The 24,245-nt window shown below is 38.2% G+C and overlaps 10 protein-coding genes across 10 annotated transcripts, besides 1 other annotated feature; 4 read left to right on the forward strand and 6 right to left on the reverse strand. All coding sequences in view use genetic code 12, as the record gives it.

Moving 5' to 3' along the window:
• Positions 1-134: 134 nt before the first annotated feature.
• CPAR2_213820 (S-methyl-5-thioribose-1-phosphate isomerase) lies at positions 135-1,346 on the forward strand (the record flags this gene model as incomplete). Its single annotated transcript, XM_036810360.1, has 1 exon — positions 135-1,346. One exon carries the CDS (start codon positions 135-137, stop codon positions 1,344-1,346), a length of 1,212 nt encoding a protein of 403 aa, XP_036666904.1.
• A 42-nt stretch (positions 1,347-1,388) lies between these two features.
• Positions 1,389-5,735, reverse strand: CPAR2_213830 (uncharacterized protein; the record flags this gene model as incomplete). Its single annotated transcript, XM_036810361.1, has 1 exon — positions 1,389-5,735. The coding sequence occupies one exon, from the start codon at positions 5,733-5,735 to the stop codon at positions 1,389-1,391; it is 4,347 nt and encodes a 1,448-aa protein (XP_036666905.1).
• Positions 5,736-6,370: 635 nt separating this feature from the next.
• Positions 6,371-6,559, forward strand: COX17 (copper metallochaperone; the record flags this gene model as incomplete). The annotated part of the gene is made up of 1 exon (XM_036810362.1): positions 6,371-6,559. The coding sequence occupies one exon, from the start codon at positions 6,371-6,373 to the stop codon at positions 6,557-6,559; it is 189 nt and encodes a 62-aa protein (XP_036666906.1).
• A 133-nt stretch (positions 6,560-6,692) lies between these two features.
• Positions 6,693-7,676, reverse strand: CPAR2_213850 (uncharacterized protein; the record flags this gene model as incomplete). Its single annotated transcript, XM_036810363.1, has 1 exon — positions 6,693-7,676. The coding sequence occupies one exon, from the start codon at positions 7,674-7,676 to the stop codon at positions 6,693-6,695; it is 984 nt and encodes a 327-aa protein (XP_036666907.1).
• A 340-nt stretch (positions 7,677-8,016) lies between these two features.
• Positions 8,017-10,212, reverse strand: REG1 (protein phosphatase regulator; the record flags this gene model as incomplete). Its single annotated transcript, XM_036810364.1, has 1 exon — positions 8,017-10,212. The coding sequence occupies one exon, from the start codon at positions 10,210-10,212 to the stop codon at positions 8,017-8,019; it is 2,196 nt and encodes a 731-aa protein (XP_036666908.1).
• A 1,592-nt stretch (positions 10,213-11,804) lies between these two features.
• On the reverse strand, positions 11,805-13,835 carry CPAR2_213870 (uncharacterized protein; the record flags this gene model as incomplete). Its single annotated transcript, XM_036810365.1, has 1 exon — positions 11,805-13,835. One exon carries the CDS (start codon positions 13,833-13,835, stop codon positions 11,805-11,807), a length of 2,031 nt encoding a protein of 676 aa, XP_036666909.1.
• Positions 13,836-14,047: 212 nt separating this feature from the next.
• On the forward strand, positions 14,048-16,420 carry CPAR2_213880 (uncharacterized protein; the record flags this gene model as incomplete). The annotated part of the gene is made up of 1 exon (XM_036810366.1): positions 14,048-16,420. The coding sequence occupies one exon, from the start codon at positions 14,048-14,050 to the stop codon at positions 16,418-16,420; it is 2,373 nt and encodes a 790-aa protein (XP_036666910.1).
• Positions 16,421-16,654: 234 nt separating this feature from the next.
• Positions 16,655-16,770, reverse strand: a tRNA (tRNA-Leu).
• A 563-nt stretch (positions 16,771-17,333) lies between these two features.
• CPAR2_213890 (uncharacterized protein) lies at positions 17,334-17,798 on the forward strand (the record flags this gene model as incomplete). The annotated part of the gene is made up of 1 exon (XM_036810367.1): positions 17,334-17,798. One exon carries the CDS (start codon positions 17,334-17,336, stop codon positions 17,796-17,798), a length of 465 nt encoding a protein of 154 aa, XP_036666911.1.
• An 819-nt stretch (positions 17,799-18,617) lies between these two features.
• CPAR2_213900 (uncharacterized protein) lies at positions 18,618-19,322 on the reverse strand (the record flags this gene model as incomplete). Its single annotated transcript, XM_036810369.1, has 1 exon — positions 18,618-19,322. The coding sequence occupies one exon, from the start codon at positions 19,320-19,322 to the stop codon at positions 18,618-18,620; it is 705 nt and encodes a 234-aa protein (XP_036666912.1).
• Positions 19,323-19,484: 162 nt separating this feature from the next.
• On the reverse strand, positions 19,485-22,298 carry CPAR2_213910 (linker nucleoporin; the record flags this gene model as incomplete). The annotated part of the gene is made up of 1 exon (XM_036810370.1): positions 19,485-22,298. The coding sequence occupies one exon, from the start codon at positions 22,296-22,298 to the stop codon at positions 19,485-19,487; it is 2,814 nt and encodes a 937-aa protein (XP_036666913.1).
• Positions 22,299-24,245: the final 1,947 nt, after the last annotated feature.

Below are 24,245 nucleotides of genomic sequence, written 5' to 3' on the forward strand. Positions count from 1 at the left end.
ATTCCATAATCATCTTTGTATGCCTTTCTCTCCCTCTTGAGCCACAATTTTCTAAATTTGCAACAAGAAAAAAAAAAAAATAGAATATCTTCAACTAATGAAGCCCACGAGGGTCCTTCATTATACCGCCATCAATGAACAATCAGACAAAAACACTCGAAGCCATTAAGTTTGATAGAGACAACATAAAGTTGGAGATCTTAAATCAATTGGTATTACCCTACGCGACAACTTACATTCCAATTACGACAATTGAAGATGCTTTCAATGCAATTAAGTCCATGCAAGTCAGAGGTGCACCGGCTATCGCCATTGTTGGAGCTTTCGCTGTTGTAGTTGATACGTTCAACTATTTGCATTCAAAAACTGATGACCGCGATATAGATTACCTTTTTCAATCGTTAGATTACTTGATTAGTTCACGTCCAACAGCTGTTAACTTGGCCAATGCAATCAACGACATTAAAAAAATATTGGCTAGTTACAATGGTACACAACCACTAAACGAGGAAATATATCATGAGATACTCGCATACGCTACTAAGTTGTATGACGAAGATTTGGCAAATAATTTCAAGATCGGGGACAATGGGTTGAGTTATATCAGAGAGTCTTTGAAGGAAGAGGGGTTTGAGGGTCCGTTTTCCATAGTCACTATCTGTAACACTGGGTCATTGGCCACTTCAGGGCATGGTACAGCCCTTGGAATTATTCGATCAACATATCGTGCCTTGAACAAAACCGAGTCGAATGAAAAGTTTTATTTGGATAAAGTCTATCCATTGGAGACGAGGCCATACAATCAAGGTGCAAAGTTGACCACCTATGAGTTGGATTACGAAAAGATCCCTTTTGTTTTAATTTGTGACAACATGGTTTCATCATTGATAAACACTTTGAATAGCCAACACAAGGCTAACAACAAAGCCCCTGTCAAATTTATCATTGTTGGAGCAGATAGAATTGTTGAAAATGGTGATACTGCAAACAAGATTGGTACTTTCCAATTAGCCACAATTGCCAACTACTTCAATTCGACTCAGAATGCAAATATCAAGTTCATTGTGGCCGCTCCAAGAACTACAATAGACTTAAAGACAAGTCAAGGATCCGATATCAAGATTGAAGAGAGACCAAAGCATGAGTTAACAACTCTTGTTGGCCCACAATTAGCAGAGAGTGGCGACGTAGGAGATAAAGTTACCGTGGGTATTGCTACACCTGGGATCGATGTCTGGAATCCTGCATTTGATGTCACACCCCACTCATTGATTGATGCAATAGTTACAGAAAACACCAAGGTTTACACAAAAAATCTGAATGGTGAATTCAACCTTTCCAATTAGACAGAGTAGATTGAGGCTTCAAAGATTATACAACAATTACTATTACTTCTTCTTCTTGTTCTTCTTGTTTTTCTTCTTCTGGTTCTTGGTCTTGTTTGATGCATTGTTGGAAGATTTATCGGGACTATCCTTCGACGTGACCTTGGAGTCCTTTGCAGGTTCGTCCTTTGCAGGTTCGTCCTTTGCAGGTTCGTCCTTTGCAGGTTCATCATTTGCAGGTTCGTCCTTTGCAGGTTCGTCCTTTGCAGGTTCGTCCTTTGCAGGTTCGTCCTTTGCAGGTTCGTCCTTTGCAGGTTCGTCTACTGGGAGCTCTTTAACTCCTTGGGCGGTCTCGGTAGAATTCCTATCGATCTCACCTTGGTCATCTGCAAGTTGGGCATCCGCAAGTTGACCTACTTGAGGTTTTGTCTCTTTAACTTCATCAGCGTCATTAGCTTGCTCTTTTTGAAGTTCATTAGCTTCACTTTTCTCATTTGTAGAATCTTCGCCTTCTGAAGTTTTCTTTGAGGAAGATTTCTCCTTGTTTGCTGATCCATTGGCAATAACTTCTTCGTCTGTAGAAAGAGCTTTACTTGTAGATGTTGTTTGGTTTCGAGTAGGAACCTCACTTGTAGTAGTACCTTGTTCATTTGTAATAAGATCTCGTCCATTCTCTTCTCCTGCTTCATTCTTGTCTGGATCATCAACTTTTTCAGATTGTGCACTCGAATCCACTCTCTGTGAGTCATCTAAAATAGTCATCTCCACTGGCGCATCTCTTCTATCCTCTTTCTTTTCCAAGTCAGTGAGTTTAGTTATGGGTTCCTTATTGGTCGGAAGCTCGTTACTGGCTGCTACTTCTTGAGTGGCATTCTTCTCTGTGTCATTTGATTTGCTGTTGTTAGGTGCTTGCAACAGTACAATTGTATTAGTTGCCACTTTTCCATTATCCGATTTCTTACCTTCGTCCACTGAGTCTCCTTCAAAAGCTTGTTTCACTGGATTAGAGCCAGTTTGTTCTTTGTCATTTTCCACCACCGCAGAAGACTCTTCCTTCAACTCTTGGTCATCAACAACATCGGCGTTAAACAACACGTTTGAATCATCTTCGGACATCTTTCCATCCTCTTGAGTTTGAACCTCTTCTGCAACTGGCTCATTTGCTTTTTCATCTTCTTCCTTGATGCTACTATTTGATTCTGTTGGCCCAAGAGGTGACTCCTGTTTCGCGGCAGGTCCCCTTTCAAAAGAGCTCCTTGCAGATGATACAAGCCGTTCAAAAGTATTTCTCAGTTTCGCGGCTGGTTCTTGCTTTGCCTCGACAATGGTGTTACTAAGCATCACTTCATCCATCTTTGTATCCTCCTCTGTAGGCATCAGATTGACATTTTCCCAAATCACTTGACCAGAATTTTTGTAACCAGATATATCACTCAACTTGACTCTAAAATAATCAACATCTCGAAGAACATTGTGTTTTTCATTAAAGTCTTTGAATGGTGGAAGCCTTGTGCAATATGCCTCGACGAAAAGTCGTTTGTAATTGTCAAAGATTCGCAGAAGAATTATTGAATACTTTGCTTCCGGTAGGTATCTCATCAAAACTTTGGCAACAGTCAATGTATCCCGAACTAGACTTTCCATGTATGGATGGCACTGTTGAGGATGCTTGATTGGTTCAGCCCAATTTATCTCCGGCAATTTGTTACAATTTGAGACTGTTCTTTCCTCCATAATTGTGATAACCTTGGCAAATAATTCAGTCTCATGGCCCTTGTACTCACCAATCATTTTCTTGAATGTTAACTGCTCAGTTTGTTCAGGTGCTTCTTTAAAACCGCCTTGTACAACGCTAAGCAACGCAATATTGAATTCAATAAATCGAGTACAAAGTGCCAAATGCTTTGTTGTGATGTGCTTTAATCCTGCGGTTCTTGTTGCACCAGCTCCCAAAACTGCTTGTGAAACTCTTGAATTCAAGTCACGGAAGTAAACCAAAAGGTTGTTTTCAATCTCGAGCGAATGATTGGGAAAGGCTTTAGACGCAGCCATATACTCCTTGACATGCCCCAGAACAACAACGGCCAAATTAGGAACCATGAATTCATCTCCATAAATGTTCAACTTGGTAGCTGATGACTCCTCCTTTGGGGAAACTTCATCAGAAACTCCTGCATCATAAAAATCCATGGATGACAACCATTCAGATCCAGAAAATCCTTTTGTACCAGTCGATTGGATAAACTCCGTGTAACCGGAAACCTCGTTCAAGGCAATTTGAGCAGGTTGCAAAACCTTGGGGTCATCCAAAACTTTCCAAGTTTCACTCATACAACTCTTGGCAGCCAGTCTAGAAAGATTAGTATGAAGCCTGTGTATATAATAGACCAACTTGTTGGGAAACCACTCTTTCAAGACATTTCCCGCGCCAGTAAACTCAAATGATGGATTTATCATTTCACATTCATTCAAATATGCTGACGTTATCGAATACAAACGGAGGTACAATGAGAGTGGCAAGTCAGTTATTTGCTCTTGACGCACGTTCATCACCTTCATTAAGCGGATTTGGGTCAACTCAATTGCTTTGTGAATTGCTTTGGTTATGTCCAATGACATAATATTAACATTAGATGTAGGAGGGATGCTACTTAGTGCAACATCAAGCAAGAGTTTCTGATGTACTGAAAGTCTTCGCAAACATTCCGACAATTGAGCAAACGTCTCTGCAAGCATACTTTCAAATTCCTTTGGTGTGAGTATTCTAATGTTAGTACTAAGCGGGTTGGGTTTACTTTCAATTTGATTAGGCGCAGGCGAACTCTCCGTTGATGTTTGCGATAATTCTTCTTGTTTTTGAGTGGGTAGATTCTGTTTGATGATATTTTTTATTTCTCCCATGAATTGGTTTTGATAAACTGTGTAAGCATTGACGAGTTGACCGGATTTTGCCAAGTATCCCACGTATTCTCTCAACTTTTGTTTCACTCCCTCTTTCAAATCGAGATAGGATGTGTTGAAAGAATTAGATGCGTATTTTCGAGAGCTATCCATCTTGGAATACATTCGATTTAGCGTGTCTTTTGGAGGCACGTTGTGGTAATGGGACCTGAGATCATTCAAAAGAAGTTCAACAAAGTCATCAGTAAATTTCTTTGAACAGTCCGTCTTTAAAGTTTGCAAATCGTTTCTTATATGTATTAATGCAGGAACGTCGCTCAAATTGGATACATTGATACGTGGGTAAATGCGTCTTATTTCTGGATCCTCCACATTTTCAAGCTCCACTCCAGCAATTAAAGTCTCCGTAGCAACAATTTCATTCAAGCATTTAAAGTAATCATCGTCACGAAATGATATGTTTGCTAGCTGGAATAATGTCGTAACGTACTGAAGTTGTATCGTGGTTCTTTCCAATGCCTCTACATTTTGTTTGCGAAGCATCAGTTCGAGAATTCGCAACCCTTGTTTGGCTTGGTTCTTTTCAAGTGAATCAAGCTTCTTCATCAATGTATTGTAATCCTGTACACATTGATCCGATTTTGATTGTATTTTCTCAATGTCACCAATCGCATCAAAGAACGAATCCGATGATTTTTCAATCTCCGATATCAAACTTATTTCCACGCTGTCCAAGTAGTTTGAAAATTTCTCCTGTAGCCCTGTATCATTGACAATATGGTCCTCCTCCAACTTGAGGTTGGTATTTTCCAACACCTTTTTGAATGTTCTTGGATCATCGAGCTTGAAATCAGGTTCAAGAAACACTTCTGGAATCATTGATAGCAGATTGTTCAGATCAATCTGCTCAGAGGAAGAGAATGCAGAAACTGTACTATTGTCTGAGTTGGATAACTTGCGTAATGATTCCTCCGTCAATGCTTTATAGCTCTCCTCAAATTTTTTATACTCGTCAAGTATATCATCAACAAATCGAGTCTCTAGTTGCCGATTTGAAACTTTCTTTTTCAATCTTTCTAATTGTATCTGAGGGATATCATGCGACGTTGGCGTATTTAAATTAGACACAAGCGTCATTCCACCATTCAACTTTACTGAACTTCTTGGTGCTTTGTTTTTCCTGGACCTAGCCTGATCAGATCCCACAGTCAATTCATATATCGAGTTTGGTCCCAATGGTGAATAAACCCCTGATGCTGATTTATCATCGATATTGAAGAATGTCCCCGACAGTACGACGCTCTCATTGTCTACACTTCTTCTGTATGATGTCAAAGAGCCTGTTCTTCTATGTGAATGGGATAAACGTTGTTGTGCACTGGCTGATAAAGGTTGATCAACTGAGCTGAACGAGTGCTCGGATGACTCCATTGGAAGGTCATCATTCAAATTAATGACACTCTCATCTAATGAAGATTCATTAATGTTATTCGATGATTCATCTGCCATGTGTCAATGATTTTTTTATGCAAAACTAGCTTTTGGTTAATTCGGGCGCAGGTCTTGTCCTGTTGAACTTTTTTGGTGTTTACGCATTGAAGTATCTTTTTTTTTTCTTTGGGTTTGTCAAGACTGAAATTTTTCATCCTTTTGGAATGGGATACAGACGCAGATACTCCGACTGTGAAGGCTCTTTATGTGGTAAATGATGTGGGAGCTAGAGTGATAAGGGGTCAGTTTTGAGTACTCTATGCTACATCACGAAAGCTTATTGAGGGAAGCCTAGGAAGACAGTAGGAGAGCAAAAGTAAACCTTCGGACATTTAGATCACAAAGTATAACTCCGCTGATCAATGCTTGAATCAGCATATACCGCAGACTTTCTCCACCACTCTAGACGATACTAGAGTGCAAACCCATTGTATTTCTTCGTAGTATTTTTTTACATTTCTTGAAGTTTCCATAGCAAATCAATGTCGCAGGCCCATATGTCACAGATCCGACATTTTCGACACTGTGCTCATTACTAATAAATGACATCACGTCAGATCCAACCCACACACAGTTTTCTACGAAAATCTTTCCTAATCGTTAACCCAAAACCTTTCTTCCACACTACATCTTGCCAAAAATAAGTTTCCCAAATGTCATCCTCCTCCTCCTCATCCGAACAAAAACCCAAGCCATGCTGTGTCTGTCTTGATGAAAGAAAAGAACGAGACAAATGTCTTTTGTTTCATGGTGCTGAAAGTGATGATTGCAAATCAATTCTTGAAAAGTATACTTCATGTATGAAGAGTTATGGCTTTACACCCAATCCAGTTAAGAATTGAATCTTTTGCTACTCACTTGTCATCTACGAAACCTTTTATAAAAGTTTGATGAAAGCTTTTCAGCTTTGTATATATAAAAAAGACGTTTCGAACCTTGTATATATTCAAAATACACAGCATCTATTTATATATTTCACTCGTTTGTTGCAGTAGATCCATAACTCTTGTGTCTCCCATTTACATTCCCAGTTCCGTGATAATCGCCACCCCATCGGCGTTCCTCCCGTTCCCGTTCTTCATTCAATACCTCATCGATTTCACGCTGCCTAGTACTAGCAGTCTCTTCGTCGAAATTAGGAAACTTAAATTTGATCAATTTGTTACTTTCAAACCAAACTTGATTTCGAATAAAATTATCAACAAGAATTAATTGTAAACAATTCATGAATATGGGGATGATAAACATAACAATGAAAATTTCCACTTCATCGGGATACTCATTTAGCCAACCTAGTAATATATGCGATGTAATCCAAAGTAATTCACGTTCAAAAATCTCCACTAATCCATACAAGATCAATTTGGTAATCATTAAACTAGTGAAGTAAATTGCCAATTGTTTACTAAATGCCTTCCAACTCGGATTGTTTGCATCGCCGTACTCACCGCTTTCTATCTGAGTTATATGGAGTATTCGTTTGCAAATGTAATTTACTCCTTTAAACACCAAATAGAGGATATACACTCCGATAGTGCAATCAAACACAATGTTTAAGAAATACCAATCACAAGGGTCATCTTTATCTGGGTCATCTATCTCATCCCCTCCGTTTCCGTTTCCGTTTCCGTTTCCGTTTCCATTTCCGCCACCGCTACTGTACTTTAGCACCAACACCATGAACCCAGGAGCAGTTTTGATCACTGATAAGATAACGTTGAACACATGCACACCCAATGCCCCGATTAATTGCTTACTCACATCAAAACTCCACACAGGCCACGTTCGTCGTATAGGATGCTCATAAAATCTTTTGATTATCAAGCTCGATAGACAAATAAATCCAAGAAATGCTTGAGTTAGGAGTGAAAATGTACCTATTAGTTCACATTTCCCATCGTCGTCTGGTGGAGACGGCGTTATTTTGTGACTTGAAAGTGGCAATACTGTAAACGGCATGTAGTACTGAGGAAATGGTCAGCTGGTATGGTATAGGGTGTAAGTCTCTCGTGGTTAAAGGAAGGCAAGGTATATATCACAAATAGCAAGAATGAAATCTAGAGGGGCGGGATTGTACTCTTTCTTTTTTTTTTTACAACCTTTTAGTGCATGTCGCAAAAAAGAATATCGTGCGTCATGCGTCGGAGGAAAGCACGTTTTTGAACCTGGTTGCACTACATTATTCAAATGAAGAAATTGGTTCTCTACTCGATAGATCTTTTTCATTTATTTCAAATCTATGTTTACACCACTATAATTCTGGGTTATAGCACTCGTGAGTCCCACGCACTAATTCCCTCTAGTTCTTATTCTCTGTTAATGGGTTATGTCCATGGAAAATCAGTTCTGCCAAAGCTTGGCTCAGCCTTCGAGTGCCTATGCTCAATCCTTCTTCTTCTTCTTCATCTGAATCACTTTCAGAGTCACTCAACTGGAATGGCATGTGCATAGCTTGAGAATGAGGTTGGTGGGGGCTGTGAGATGTGGAAGTAGATGCAGGTGGTATAAACTGTGATACAGGTGCCTTGGGTCCTGCTAATGGTGAGGTCGGTGAACTATGCGATGTAGGTGACACATCTCCATCACCATGAGCATTGGACTGATTATATTGCGCGGGGTTGGCATGTCCACTACTATGCTCGCTATGTTCTGATGTACCAATCGCCATGTCGTTACTATTATCAATCAAATCATAATTGACATTTGACCCCACATCTAAATTTTCAGGAACATCAACGACATCAGGTGTTTGGTAACCTTGATATTGGTAAGGATCGCTAGGATACACCGTATTGTAATCATAATAATAATCATATCCTCTACTGATATCGTTGCCAACATTATGAGATAAGCTTGAAGTGTATGGATAATCCTCATCACTCGAATCCTCATCTGATCCATAATTCAAAGTTGTTGGTGGTAATGGCTTAATTGATGTGCATCGTCTGAGCGGTGGCAACGATTCTATATCAGATTGAGTGTGTGTTTGCAGTGATGGTGAATAACTTTGGCTCTGGGCCAATTTCAATGCCGGATTTGAGTTGGATTTCACTTTTAAGAAAAACCCTCCTTCGTCATCATTGTCATCGTCATCATCATCGTCATCATCGTCTTCATTGTCCTCACTCTCGTCATTTTCCAAGTCACCTTCGTATAGATGACTTCTAATCAAATTGTTATTCACTCGGTCTTCGTAGTCGTCATACACTTCATCAGTATCATCATAGTCACTATAGCCTCCTCCACTACCTCCTCCTTCATCATCATCTGAAAATGAGTCATACGCAATACACTGTTGGACAACATCATTAAAGTGAATATGCCTTTCTTGGTTATCGTCCTCTTCCTCTCCTACATTTTGCTCTAAAGCGGATTCTTTTGATACAGAATGCCCAGGTTTATCGCCCTCTTTTGTATCAGTAACCAGTGATGACGCATTTGAGTTTGATTTTGACTTTGAGTTGAGTAAATTTTGAAATTTTGCCACATTTGTGTTTGCTGTAGTTTGGTTATTGGCATACTGACTGTTTAGTTTATTCAGAAGCGCATTGTAATCAAAATACTCATCAGTTCCTTGACTTTGCTTTTGTGACTCTTGTTGTTGTTGTTTCAACTGTTGTTCTCTCTTTTTTTGGTGAATACTTGATGCCAATTCCAATTTAAGCAAATTCGTGTGACTTATAATTGATTCTTCAATAGTTCGCTTCTTTAAAATTGGCTTTGGAGCATTTTTGTTTTTCAGTTTTTTGGGTATTGATATATCTCCTGCAACAGCACTTGTGGCAGTGGGTTCGTGATTTATGTCATCCTCATTTTCGTCAGTTCCTCGATGTCCATCACCACCACCATTGGAGGATACACCATTGTTGTTCAATATTGGGCCATAAAGCCATGTAACATCGGTATCCTTTGCCCAGTTTACCACTTCAGGACTGATTGTTTTCAAATTTGATCTTCTTTGTGCCCACGTTCTCCAAGATGCATTTTCCAAACGAGCAGCATTTGCTACATCATGTTTATTTGATACAACATATCTCCATGACTTGGAGATCTCTGATACATCCCACTGGTGTGATAAATAGTCAACATGGCGTGAAGGTTCAGCTGCTAAATCAGTGTCGTCGTATGGGATCAATTCCGGAGATTGTACATTCAAAGCGGACGTTGTTGTAGGAGAGGCAACTGGTGAAGGTGAAGACGATACAGAAGTTGACTGATTGCTGTTTTGATTGTTGGCAATATCCAGCTGATCATTTGCTGTTGATGCATTTGTTGTTGTTGTTGTTGTTGTGTTGGCGCCGCCATTGTCGTTATTTCTCGGCGATTTCCCAGTTTCCAACGCTTGTTCTTTAACTTTTTCTGGGATGAATTCATCAAGTAAACCCAAAGACCTGGTACGTTTCAACTTGAAAGTAGTGTTTTCAAAATGATCATCATCTTCAGCGTCCACGTGTTGTGAAGTAGTGGCTCCGCCAGAAAATACTTCGTCAGACATTATTCTTTGTAGAGCTTTGGGTCTAGTGGTGGTGCTATTGTCTGTCTAAGGATGGATATATGTGAGTAGTTGTTTATCTCTGTGTGTGTACGTGTGTATGTATGTCTAATGTGTTGATAATCTATGGATAGATGGATGGATGAGGGGTTAGTTGTATAAGGAATTACTCTGTTTGGTTCACTTCCAATGCGATTGGGGGAGGGAGAGAACAATTGAGTGTTTTTTGTTTTTTTTTTTTTATTTTTTTTTTTTTTTTTCTGTCTCTCTTTTCTCTCTTCTCTTTTCTCTTTTCTTTTTCTCTTTTTCTCTTTTTGTTGTTTGTTGTTTGTTGTTTGTTGTTTGTTGTTTGTTATTGTTCTCTTTGCACTGTAAGCTTTAATTACAGCGAGAAATTAGAAAGGAGTAGAAGAGGGTTGGCTGGACATGAGTATGAGGAATACTATCTACGCAGTCAAATGCCACTTGCGATTATTAGGTAAGTCAGTAGAAAACACTTTGCGTTTGATGCTAGCGGAAATCATGGACCACCGACAGCTATAGCAAGCTGAGGTACTTTTGTCTCTATTCTACCTCTCACAAAGCCAAACCCAAAGTGCACCTAAACCTTCCACAACGGAACTCCTTCAATGACTTCAAGATAGCTCCTTGTGGGAAGAATACATGGAAGAGGCACTCCCATTACTTTACTGTTGTAGCATCTTCCACAGCCTAAAGAATGCTCAGCTGTTTTAGAATACATTCTTTGTGCATTTTCGTTTTTTTTTTTCGTTATGGAGGAGGAGGGGTAAAAAGCGTTTGAAGGTCAGACGAAACCTTATAAGCGGGTTCATTCAAGTTGACTCGGATTTAGGTACCTCCACTCAACTATTTTTTCGATAACAACGCCAGCAGTTTAGATGCAACTTTGAAAGCTCATCACCCAACTTTTTTTTACACTACTCAGCATATTAATTAATCTAGGTTAATGGCCTATTGCTTCAACCTCAACCACAAAAAGTTATGTACAACAGACAAAATAAAAAAAAAAAAATGACGTGACAAAATTGAAAAGACGATGAAGACATCCACCTTGTCCCCAATTGCCTCAACATGACGTAGAGTGTATCAGAAGAAGCAATCTAACGTATATGTATCTCTAGACTAATTTTTGCTCAGCGTTTGAAGTACTTGACCTGAATCTATACGTTAACAAAAGGATCTACTGAGATGCTGAGCTCCACCAATTCTGCTTCGTAAAATTCGAAATGAATGATCAAGAAAATTACAGCTTGACACTAGCGAGGTAGTTTACTTCTTACGGAAGCCAAGCTTGTCCTATAAATCTCTTTAGTGAGGGTTTCGACTTTTCTCAAAGTTACTCGTTGGGGTCTTTTTGCTGAAAAATAATAATAAAAATAAAAACCAAAATTAATTAATCCGATTTGTGGGGATGGACAAACTCGGAAAAGATGATCCGTTTTGTGTCATACTTTCAGTTCTCGTAAATTACAATACTCATTTACAACTAGTTGAAGACAGCATGAAAATCACGATTGTATCAACAAGCAACCTTTGTATAACACAGATCGCAACAGCCGTCCCAAACTTCTTACTCAAAATTGTCCTATATAGGTTCTGTTTCCATTAATATGACAATAATCAATAACACGTCGAAGTGTATCCACTATCGGTGCATTTAAATCACCATATAAATAATTACAGAATGCCAATTCATCCATCTTGGTTTTTCCATCAACAATTGGTATCCTAGTCAAGTCGCAAAACCTCCAAAAACGTCCTTGTGTTGAACAAATCATATTAGTCTTGATCAAGGTGTCATCATCGTTCAAATTAATGACAAATTCTTCAACTAGGTTATTACCTACTTTAAGTTTAGCTTTATCCAAATCATTTAATTTCATTTCAACTCCCATTCCTAACGCTAGCAATGAAAATCTATCAACTTCATTCTCAATATATTTGTCGCGGTATATTCGAAATAACAATTCCACAATGTATCTAGTTATTGTTTCATTTAGATTGAATTGTAATAACCCGACTCGTGTAAGCAACTGCCTGGCCATTTCATTACCGGAGTTTTGGATACTCCCTACTGCCAATAATAATAGTCTTGACAAACAATGTTTAAATTGATTCTCGGCAACATCTCTATTGTGAACAAAATTGTTAATCAAATCCTGCTCCAAGTCACCACTTATTGTTTCAGGCTGTGGCAATTGTTTGGGTTGCAACATCTCATCTACAAATACTTGTAGTTGTGGTACAAACACATCAATCTTGTCCATTTGTGACATGGTCAAATCATCAATCACCGTTGGGATGGTTGTGAAATTTTCAAGATAGAAACAGGCAAGCTTAGCAATAGATGTATTGATTACTGGGTGTTTGAGCAGCCCCATAGATGATTCGAGTTGGATAAATGTCAAACTGACACTAAGTTCAGACGGTATTCTGAAATGGAGTGCATTTTTGGGTAAAACTTTGTACACCACCGCTAGTATTTTGTCGGAAATTGGTTGAATGCCATGTAGGATCATGCTGCCTTCTGTTGTGGCATCTTCCAAGGACATTTGAAACATATTCAATGCCCTATCCTTGAACAATGACCATGACAAGTCATTAGCCACCTTTGATATGCAACTTCTATCAAACTTGATTGTGAGAATAGTTGAATCTTCATAAGCCAACATAATAAGCAATGTTTCGCCCATTCCGGTGACAATAGACGTACATGTGTACCAAGTTTCTGTATCATATTCGTAGATGTTGTCATTTGCAAAAATCACGACTTTCGACATAAATACAGCAATAATCAAACTCTTGCCATTAAACTGTGTGATTTTTACTTTCTGACAATAACCTTGCTGGGCTGGATAAATCTCTCGTGTTTCATCCGTAGCCACCAGTAGTGAATTATCCTTTCCAACAATCAAAAAGGTGTCCTTCACCCAATATATTTTTGCAACAACTTTTTCAACATCAATTTGTTTCACCACATTCATCTTGAAATCAAAAATTGTGATACGGTTATCCAAGTCAACAACTGCCAACTCATTTTCATGAAATGCAAAAAACTTGATTTTCAATTGCCTAAACTCTTTGCCACTAACATACCATTTCCCTTCATGAAACGGAATATCGTATAATTTCACCAATGCTTCAAAAACATTCATCTTTATTTTGTAGTTGTATATCTGATTGTGATTTTCTCTACCCAACACCAAGACTTCTCCCGTGTTGAACAATACTCCTAACCACGAATCTCTTGTATGTGGATTGATCGAAGTCCATTGATGTTCAACAATGATTGGATCTTGAACAGTGATATTATAAGGCTCATCACCATTTTTAAACACAACGTCCTTAAATCGGCCCACTGGTAAACTACTAACTGCTTCCGAGTACAATATAGTCCCCACAGAAAAAATTTCCTTGGTATTTAATACTGTGCGATGTTGATTCTTGATGATGGCATTGTGATACGAGGGGTTTCGTGGCTCAACTATAGTCAACTCTGTATACAGGTTTAATGTTAGCTGGAGATTATCCGATAACTGAATAGGGTCATGGCGTGCCAATGCGAGGTCAACCCGGTTTAATTTTATGTCCGCGATGGTTGACATTTTTTGGGTCAATGTTGTGGGTTTAAAAGGTTTGAATATATATTTTATGCGGACTTATTTTTCTTTTTATTTGGCACGACGCGTTGTGGGATAGTATCAGCATCCATCTAGATACTCTACCCTTCAAGGCTACTTAATATTAAAGTATCTTCTTGCACTGTTTATACGACGCATGTACAACTAACAGCCTATTGTACATCGGTTACTGCAAAATGTGTCCAACAAGCATACGACGAAATTACCACCATCCATTCGCCCCATATGACATTCAACTCAAGCTCATGGATGCCATATACGACACCATCGAGAACGGTTACAAAATTGGTCTTTTTGAAAGTCCGACAGGAACGGGGAAAACGTTGTCAATCATATGCTCTACCATGACTTGGCTAAGAGATTACAAGAGAAACCATGTATTTGAAATTGATGCTGAATCCGAGGAGAGCAGTGATGATGAACCAGAGTGGGTGAAAAATGCCTATAGAAGCTCCATAGTTGATAAATCAAAAGACAAACTTAAACAATTTGAACAACATTTAGATCAAGTAGAGCAAAGCCATGGTGATAAAGTAAGAACAGAATTTACGACTCATCAAAAGATCAAAAGGCGACAAGTCACTCAAGAAGAAACATTTTTGCCTGATGATTACCACAGTGATGGCGGACCTGATTTATTGGAAGCACAAAACGTCAAGCTTAACAAAGAGATTAATCGATTGATGCACCGTGAAGAAAATGAAGCAAAGGATTACCATTGCAAAACCAAAATATTCTTCTCATCAAGAACCCACTCCCAATTGAATCAGTTTTCAAGTCAACTACGGCTCACGTCATTTGATTCTTCATTCGATGATTTGACGGAGAGGACTAAATACTTACCAATAGGGTCTAGAAAGCAATTGTGCGTCAATGAAAAAGTATCCAAATGCGGTGATCAAAGCATCAACGACGCTTGCATAGATTTACAGAAAACCAAAGAGGGTTGCACGTATTTAACAAAAGACCAATCATTAGTCAAAGAATTTTCCGATTTAAGTCTATCACGAATTCGTGATATTGAAGACCTTGCAACCTTAGGTACCGAACTCCACGCATGTCCATACTATTCTGTTAGAAAGGGTCTAGAGTCTGCTGAAGTGGTGTCATTACCATATCAATTGCTATTTCAAAAATCTGCACGTGATGCATGGGGGCTCGATATCAAAGATGCAATCATCATCATAGACGAAGCACATAATGTTATTGATTCGATTACATCATTGTACTCGGTTCAAATCTCAGTCCGCCAACTTCACAAAGTTATGCAATCTTTGAAAGTGTACTTGACGAAATTTGCCAAGAGATTGAACAGTGGGAATCGAATCAATATTATCAAGTTGACAAAGATTTGTAAAGTATTGGCCACGTTTATGGAGTCACAAGAAGTATCACCTGGCAAAGAAGTCAAAGTAGAGGATATTTTCCAGGACTCTACTGGTGATTTGGTTAACATACATAAACTAGACGAATATTTAACCAAGTCCAAAATTGCATACAAGATTGAATCTTATATAGAAAAGTCTGAAGATTCACCAGGTGCTTCCTCACCTGCACTTTTTGAAATTGCCAAATTTCTTCGTGCATTGACCAACCCTAGAAAGGAAGGCAAATTTTATTGGGATAAAATTGCAAACGAGTTTCAACTTCGATATATGCTACTAGATCCAAGCATAGTGTTTAATGAAATCGTGGCGGATGCTAAATGTGTATTGCTTTGTGGAGGTACAATGGAACCAATGACAGACTTTACCGACTTTTTAATGCCGCAAGTTCCACAGCACCAGATAAAGGCATTTTCGTGCCAGCATATTGTTCCAAACGATAACTTGAAAGTATTTACAATTGACAAGTGGGGCATAGAGTTTGATTTTCTGTACAATAGACGGGAAGATAAGTCACAGATGGAAAAATTGGGACAATTTATTTTACAAATCTGCAAAGTGGTTCCTCATGGTGTTGTCATATTCTTCAGCAGTTATAATTTTCTCTACAAAGTGGTACAATACTGGCAACAAACCAACTTGTTTCAAAAATTAACTGCTTTCAAGACCATTTTCCAAGAACCTACAAACTCTTCCAATGTCGACGCTGTGTTATCTGAATACTCAAATGTTATCACTTCACAAGAGAAAGGAGCTCTCTTATTATCTGTTGTTGGTGGGAAACTATCCGAAGGTATCAACTTTTCAGACAATCTAGCTCGAGCAGTTATCATGATTGGTTTGCCATACCCCAATGCATTTCTGGGTGAAATAATTGCTAAACGAGCATTCATTGAATCTCAAGTTTTGGCAAAAGGTGGCTCATTGCAAAGCGCCAAAGAAAGCTCCAATGAGTATTACGAAAACTTATGCATGAAGGCAATCAACCAAAGCATTGGTCGTTGTATCCGACATGGTAACGATTATGCGTTGATTTACTTGGTTGACAAGAGATATAAACAACCGCGGGTGCAGAATAAGTTGAGCAAATGGGTCAAAGATCGACTTGTTACTGATGACAGTGTTCTTGATGATTCTACAAAGTTTTTCTCCTCTAAAAGGTGAAAAACGAGGGGCATAACAAATGGTAATCTGAATCTATATAAAGCTTGTTGTACATAGCGATCACGCTGTTGCGGATTTGAACCGATATATAAAGCATCTCTTTACTCAGGTCACAGTATGTATATGCTATGCATTTACAAAAAAAAAAAATCCTCAGAGTAAACAAGAGTTGCAAAAAAATTAAAACAAAAAATAAGCAAGTGATTCGGAAAGAGAAAAAAATAAAAAATATATTGAAAAGGACGAGATTCGAACTCGCGCATCTTACGATACTAGAAATCACAACTTATTAAGTTGTAAGAAACTTAATTCTTGAGTCTAGCGCCTTAGACCAACTCGGCCACCTTTCCAATTGTTGAGTTTTTGACTGCCTGGGAAGTAGTTTCTGTGTAATATTGATAATCTCTTCTGGTGTAGAACATATAACTAATTGGCACAGATCATCGTGAATTCGTTCAAATATGTCTTGAATGACAATTTGTCAAGGTTCGGGCTACTCCTCGATGGCGGTTTCACCTCTTTGTTGACTCAAATACATTATTGTGTTTACTTGTGAAAGACCTTACAGTGTCTTCATCATCTAGCTCGTCTCTCTGTCTTGTCCCTGTTCCCACTTCATATAGATTCACAACTACTTCAAATGCTCTTTCCTGTTTGTTCGAATTTTGTTTCAGCAACTCTGTCATTTTACAATCAATGACTTTAACATTTACAATCGTAACTTTTTTTGCAACCATTTGCACCCCAATTTAATGACAAGTCGATTTACTCGTGTTTCCCTACCCAAAATGGAAAGGTGCATTTTCGAGTTGAGCATCACCGTTTCTAGGAATGAGGATTTTCCACAAGAATTCAAATTCGAAACACCTTTGAAGAAGTTATCCATTGTTGGTTTCTCAAATGCTTACTCGAGATGCATTGGAGAAATGTTCAATATTTCCATGCTCCAAAGGCTTATCAGTATTCCACAAGATGGTTTCCAGACATCAATCTCCCCATGAATGAACTTGATGATGAGTCTCCTAAACTTTTGAACTTGTCCTTAGCCGAGCTATCAGAATTCAGTCTTCTGAATTTGAAGGCGTTGCAACTAAAGAGCCATCAGACTTTGCAATCATTGGATGTTGGCTCAATCAATGAACGTTTGAGTCATATCAAGTCAACCGCTCCATTATTTTTCAACCTCCTGAAAGACTCTGTTGATTGGTGGATCGATGCGCCTAGTCCTTACAACGCCCATCCACAAATGATTTTGATGAATAAGTCGTCCCCTACTCTCCCCAGTGATACACTTGGTTACCATTTCTGGAGGCTGCCTAATGCCGTGCTGAAACTGAATCGTATGTGGTTTTTGATTTCGAGGGGGAGAAGAAAGTAATCTGCATCAAGAGAATCTACTCGAACACTGAGTGGGAATCATTCGAAAGATTTGATTGACAGATACGTTTGGTGAATCCTCTTTATCCACTTACTAACGAAATCACTAGGGAAAGAAAAATGTATAATAGGGTAGGAGATCACACAAGCGAATATAGCGGAAATGAGAGTTGAATGACCGAAAGAGACGACGTTACACAATCAGCAGAGAAAGGCAACAGTGTTTACACCAGTAAGCGTGCTGGTGGTAGTGACGTGAGCACACTTTGAAAAAGCGTGCTCCGGATGGCAAATTAACTATCACCATTCAATTGAATGAATACAAAGATTGTGTTGATGAATACCACTGTTTTTTCAACCAAAGATATTCTACATTCGAATTAAAAAAGTTTCTCGCAAATTCTCAAACTCTTTGCGTTTTGAAAAGGAAATTAGCTTCGACCACATATAAATGGGCCATTCAAAACGTTGTAGTTACACGCGTTCAAAGATGCAGACCCCTACCAGCTCAAAAAAATCTAAGTAATAACAAGCAATGTCTTGAAGTGTTGATTTGCTTCAAATCTAATCTAGATTTATATACAAGCTCGCTTATCGTACGCATTTTGCTTGTTTTGCATCAAGTGAAGCGACGAAATAGCGAAGTTCAAGTGTTCCCGACCGAGTTATCGTCGTTTGTGAGTACTCTATTTCATAAAGTAGTGAGCTTCAAGAGATACCATGAAACAGGCACGTTAGTTTCCATCAAAAGGATTACCCAGGTCAATTTCTTTCAGCAACATCACGGAAAGGTCAAAGAGATACCACCAAAAAATCCTTTTCACATCGGAAATACAACATCACTGCGCAAAACCCATTTTACACCCTTTTTCACCAACTCCGCCTCATGTCGTAAACAAGCATCGCCATGCTTATGCAACAATGCCAATCCTTTACTTGGATGTATATTTAGTACATCACTTCCATCATCAGGATAAAAAATTGTACCGCCACCTTTGAACTCATCATCTCCAGTCAAGTATACAAGTAGTGTCCATTGGGTTTTACCCTTGGATCTACCGTCTGGTGGAACTTCACATATTACTGAATCATCATAATGAGCACCGAAATGATGTCCTTGGGTATATCGATATATCCTCAATTGTGGATTTAGTCCAATTGCATATTGAAAAATGTCAACAACCTCCTGCTGCAATTGCGGATCCTCGTATGGGTTTGATGCTAGAATGTGTTTCATATATTGCCATAATGTATCGGCTGATTTCAAATCAGTTACTAGTGCTCTATCATTGTATCTTGCCGCATAGTCTTTGCTTTTGATGAGTGGAGTTGTTTCCAAATTCAATTTGGTTTCAAAAGATTTGATCAAGTCTTGACACAAGTCTGGTTTGAAGAAATTGTTGATGGTGATTATTTGGTCTTGGATGATTACGTTTGGTTCAGGGATGTAGTAGGAGTTTAGTGATTTTGGTAAATCTTGAAACTTTTTGGGGAATTCAAATGCATTTAGCTTCTTTTTGGACATGGGTTCGAGTGGGAGATGATGTGTGTTTGGGATTTTGCTTTTTAATTTTTTTTGTGGCTCATGCAATTTTGCAACAAATAAAAATTCTCATCACCAAAGAAGACGCCACTATATTCACTACATTATAACTCACTCAGTTTGTTTTATATTCAAAATATGTTTCTATAACAGTGCCTCTAAAGAAATCAATAAACTGTACACCTCTCTTGGCATCTTGTATTGCACCATACCCGCATAAACGACACAGTTTCTAGCAATCTTTTTCCAACGACTCAATTCTTCTCGTTCACTACTTAAGGGTTGAAATTTCCTAGCAAGGACCTCGTAATTCAAATTGGATATGCAAGTCATGACCAATACAAGTAGTGACGGCAATACTTTGACCAAGTTTTCATCCAACTTGTTATTGGTTATCAAGTCACTATAACTTCGAACTTTGAGTAAATCATCCTGTGCATCAGCTGGAATCAAATCGAGTTTGTTGATTTTGGCAATCACTTCGCGCCATTGTCTCTTGACAAACAAATCACGAATCTTGATTATTGAAATGAGCAAATCGCAAGTTTGTTTAGCTTGAGGAGAAACTTTGCTAATGTAGCTGGTTTGGCACAAGTTGCGCCAAATGTGTTCTGAAAGTAGAACCAAGTTGTTGTCAATTGTACCACCACTTGAAATGGATTTGTCCAATTCGCTGGTGGCAATTATGTCAGCCAATTTGTTATTCATGAGCAAAACGGTTGCTTCATAGTCACGAGCAAGTTGATAAAGTAACAATGCATCAAAAACTCTTCCTTCGTCTTCGCATTTGATAGCAGTAGCTCTGACAATATCATGTTGAAATGCATTTATATCTTCCAACCCAATCAATTTGCGTTGAAGTTCCAAAACACCCGGCTCTATAAAGCCAGTTTCAGGGTATAGCTCTCCAATGAGAGCACCAAATTCTCTTGTCACAAGTAAAAGCTCCTTTAATGCATCGTGTGAGAGTTGTGCATCAACCAAGGCAATCGTTATGAGATACTCACAAGCAACTTTAGGATCACTGATTTTAAATGCAGTTGTATAAGATCCAATAATTCTGCCGAAATTTATCTCATACTTGTTATTGGTTACAGAAATGACTTCATTTTTGTTTGAGTTGTAAACGTGGAGTGCACCATAGTATGCTAACCCAATGGCCAAGTGCACTGCATCAGCTTCATTGATGAAATCGTAGCAATATTGAATCGCCAACTCGTACAAACCTGTTAGAATCAATGTTTTCAAGTATAAGGGATTATTGGAAGATGTGAAATACTTTGCACCCAACAGAAGCACTTTACTTTGAAGATTGGTTAATGAATAATTTTCAAAAATAGATGACTCGCTTTCATTGATGATGGATAAGTGGAACCACAACCAATCTTCAACACTTAGATTAACTGCTTGAGGGAGCGATGGATTGCTCAAGTCACATTTACCAATGATTTTATAGACTGAATACTTGTAAGGATCGAAATTGACACTGGTATCAATATCATTTAAGATGTATTGAAATTGCTGACTGAACTCCAGATGAATTCTTTCACCAAGATTTGATGACAATTTGTGATCATTGACAAATGATTTCATGTATACAGGGAAATTCCTATCGAATTTATTGAATAATTCTCCATTCTTGGTGACAATTTCGTTGGCATCGGCATATAGACCAGCACGCATCAAGTAGTAAATCAATGCCCAAATGGGTGTTCCATTCACTAGTAATGTTTTGTTGACCAACTCAGGTTCATTTTTGAGAATCACCTGATGTATGAAGAAAGATACTTTATTGATATTAGTTCCTGGAAGAAAATTTTGTGGTTTTTCATGCTTGACATAAATGTGTTCAATATAATTCAAGAACTGGCCCTCCAAAAATTGTTTACTTTTCAACAGTATCTCATTTTGTAAATCAACTTCATCATAATTGGCAAATTTTTTTTCTTGACTTGTTTTGGCGAATTTTTCCAGGGTAAGATTTTGCAAAATCTTCCAAGCTTCAGCAACTTGTTTAGATTTCAAATCATCTTGTAATTTATTCAATTCGTAAAAGTTTAAACACAATGAAAAAGGTTCATCAACAAGACGTGATTCATTCAATGCATAAATGACTTGAGCATAATTTTCAAACTTCTCTCGCGATATTTGCTTCAATGAGGCAGTTTTTGTTGTGGTTAATGGTGTGAAAATATTGGCAGCTGCTGAAGTTGATTTCCATACAACTGATAATTTTGCTGCCTCTTCTTTAAACTTGGCACTGTCTTTAATACCCATTGACTTTCTTAGTTGTTCTCTTCTTGCCTTCCAATCAATGGAGATATTCGCATTGATGTAGTTGTCAAAATCATTGGAAGCTACAGCAAATGATTGTTCAATTGTGTTTAATATGCTTTCTTCTTTCCTTCTTTTGAGGTGACTCTCAACGGTTTCGGCACTTGCAGGCTGGTAAAAGGAAGTAGATTTGGGAAATTGAATCTTGTTTAATTCATCCTCGATATCACCAGTAGCAACAACACCAGCACCAGCTAAAAGATAATGTGCCTTGGCGTTGTTATTGTTGTTCCCACTAGCACAATCTGCTTCCGCTTCTTTTCTCAACTGTTGTGACTTACGTTCAAGTTCATCCAAAGTTAAACGTATTGATCCAAGATTGTTGTACTTGATGTGTGATTTGGGCAAGTTGCTAGCAGATTCTAAAAGATCTTTTAAAATTTTGTCGCTGCTGGAGTTGTCTAAAGAAGCAGTGATATCAATTTGGGTTGTGTTTAGTGATGTTGGTGGATTGATTGTGGATTGTGTTGTTGAACCAATCGTGACTTGAGGTTGTTGTTGTTGCTGCTGCTGCTGCTGCTGCTGTGGTTGTTGCTGTGGTTGTTGCTGTGGCTGTTGTTGCTGTGGCTGACCAAAATTGAGCCCTCCACCAAACGTGGGTCCACTCAGCTTATTAGCAAACATTGTCTACAATGTTAAATGTTGCTTGGTGTATATGTGTTGTCTTTCCACTGTATTGCGTTCGTTGGGTAAACAAAAATTGACAATTATTTGAGAATGTAAGAGTAGCGGTTGTAATGTATTGATGTGTGGATGCAATTGAAAATCTCATCAACCTTTCTTTTAACAACAAAGAAAATTTTCACTCTTTCCACCAACTTCTTCTTCTTCTTCTTCTTCTTTAACTTTGTCCAAAAAGTTTTCCATCACTATAGACAGTGCATTATAATTGGTGTCTATAAAACATCACTTTAGCTTTGACGGTTAGTCAAACCCACGCACTTTACAAGGCTTCAGTTTTTGAATGTTCCTTTCGCTGTGGTGAGGATTAAACCTGATTTCTAATGGGTGAATATTTATATGACCATTGTTTTTCAATCAATATTAAATGCGATGCGTTGATGGATAGAATAAAACCAATTGTATCTTTTAAGAACCTGTCTGGATTGTTATAAAATGAAAGAGAGGTGTCAGTAGGTGCAAATATTTTCTTTTTGTAAGAGCCTCCATTGTTGTTGTTGTAGTAGTAGTAGTAGTAGTAGTAGTAGTTGGTGACTAACCTTTATTGATGAGCTGATTCTTATAGAGTGGGAATGTTCTAAGTGTTGTATTCATTTGCACATTGAGCTGCACTTTGCCAGCTTGTGTGCAAACCACATCAGGATGGCTAATTTACACGAAAATCCAAAAGAAGCTTAGATCCTCTCTGGGCGGTTATGAAATCGCTACCGCGATATCTTCTTGAGTTCAGAAAGTGCCTCAATAACTATTAAAGGTGCTAATATCAGTCATCTCTCTGTAGCCAGAAACACTCAACGGAAGCTGCTTCGTCAAAAACAGAATATAACCCCACCCAGCAAAAGGTTGTTTCAGAACCATTAAATGGCAGTCTTCTGGTTGAATGCTAGAGGAGGAACAGTCCTTGCTGGATCTTGTGTAGAGCAAATTGTCTAGCTCTTCGTAATTTCGTACTTGTTATGCAAGGTCCAATGTACACAAACCTGAAATTGGACGCATTCCATTCATAATGTGATTAAAAGCTAGGGTTCAATGCAAAAGATGACACACACATGGCAATTCAAGTGAGAAAGTACCATCGTCTTCTTCCCCCATAGATTTTAGTCTTCCATTCACCAATAAGAACTCTACAACTCATGAATATTTTAGTGTCGTGTGCGTTTTAAAATCTCAATTGGAAACGAATTCTTCTTCTTTTGTGTCTTTATTTTCATGTGATAATTTGCATGTGGTTACAACTTTACGAGAACTTTTCCGAAATCAAAACAAAGAGATACTTATACTCCAATACAATACACCGTTGGGATTATCAAACAATGAGATCCAAACACCTTAGTATATTAAACCTATGGATCCACACTGCTGACTAGATTCTTCCGCAGTGCATATCGTATATTGAAATAGTTCTTTGTGTATCTCAAAACAGAGATTTCAGATCTCATACCCGTTTGAAGCCCCTATATAATAGTCTACAATAGAAGCCAACAATGATTAGAAACTCAATTCTTTAACGCTTACGGTAAGCGATCCACGCACTTGTACTTAATATGGTATTTGAATCTACGAGTGCATTAACATCCAAATCCATCAACATATGACACAACTCGATAGCAATTTACAGTCTGCAAAGTGAGTGGTTTAAGAAGCCCCAACAAGGAAAACTTTACCCGTTGCATAGAGTAATAGTAGTGTTTATTGTAAACTAATATTGAATTTTGATTTTGACTCTGAGACTTCTTCTTCTACTTCTTCTCATTGGTTTGTGTAACGATTGTCAATTATTCGTTTCTTTTTCTATGGATGCGTTTGGACTGATACTGATGCCTACAATTGTATAGTTCAATATTCATTAACTGATTCTAAATAGTATGAATACACATATGAGGATAAACT

Source organism: Candida parapsilosis, contig 005809 (assembly GCF_000182765.1).
Source record: "Candida parapsilosis strain CDC317 annotated contig 005809".
Taxonomy (NCBI): Eukaryota; Fungi; Ascomycota; class Pichiomycetes; order Serinales; family Debaryomycetaceae; genus Lodderomyces; species Lodderomyces parapsilosis.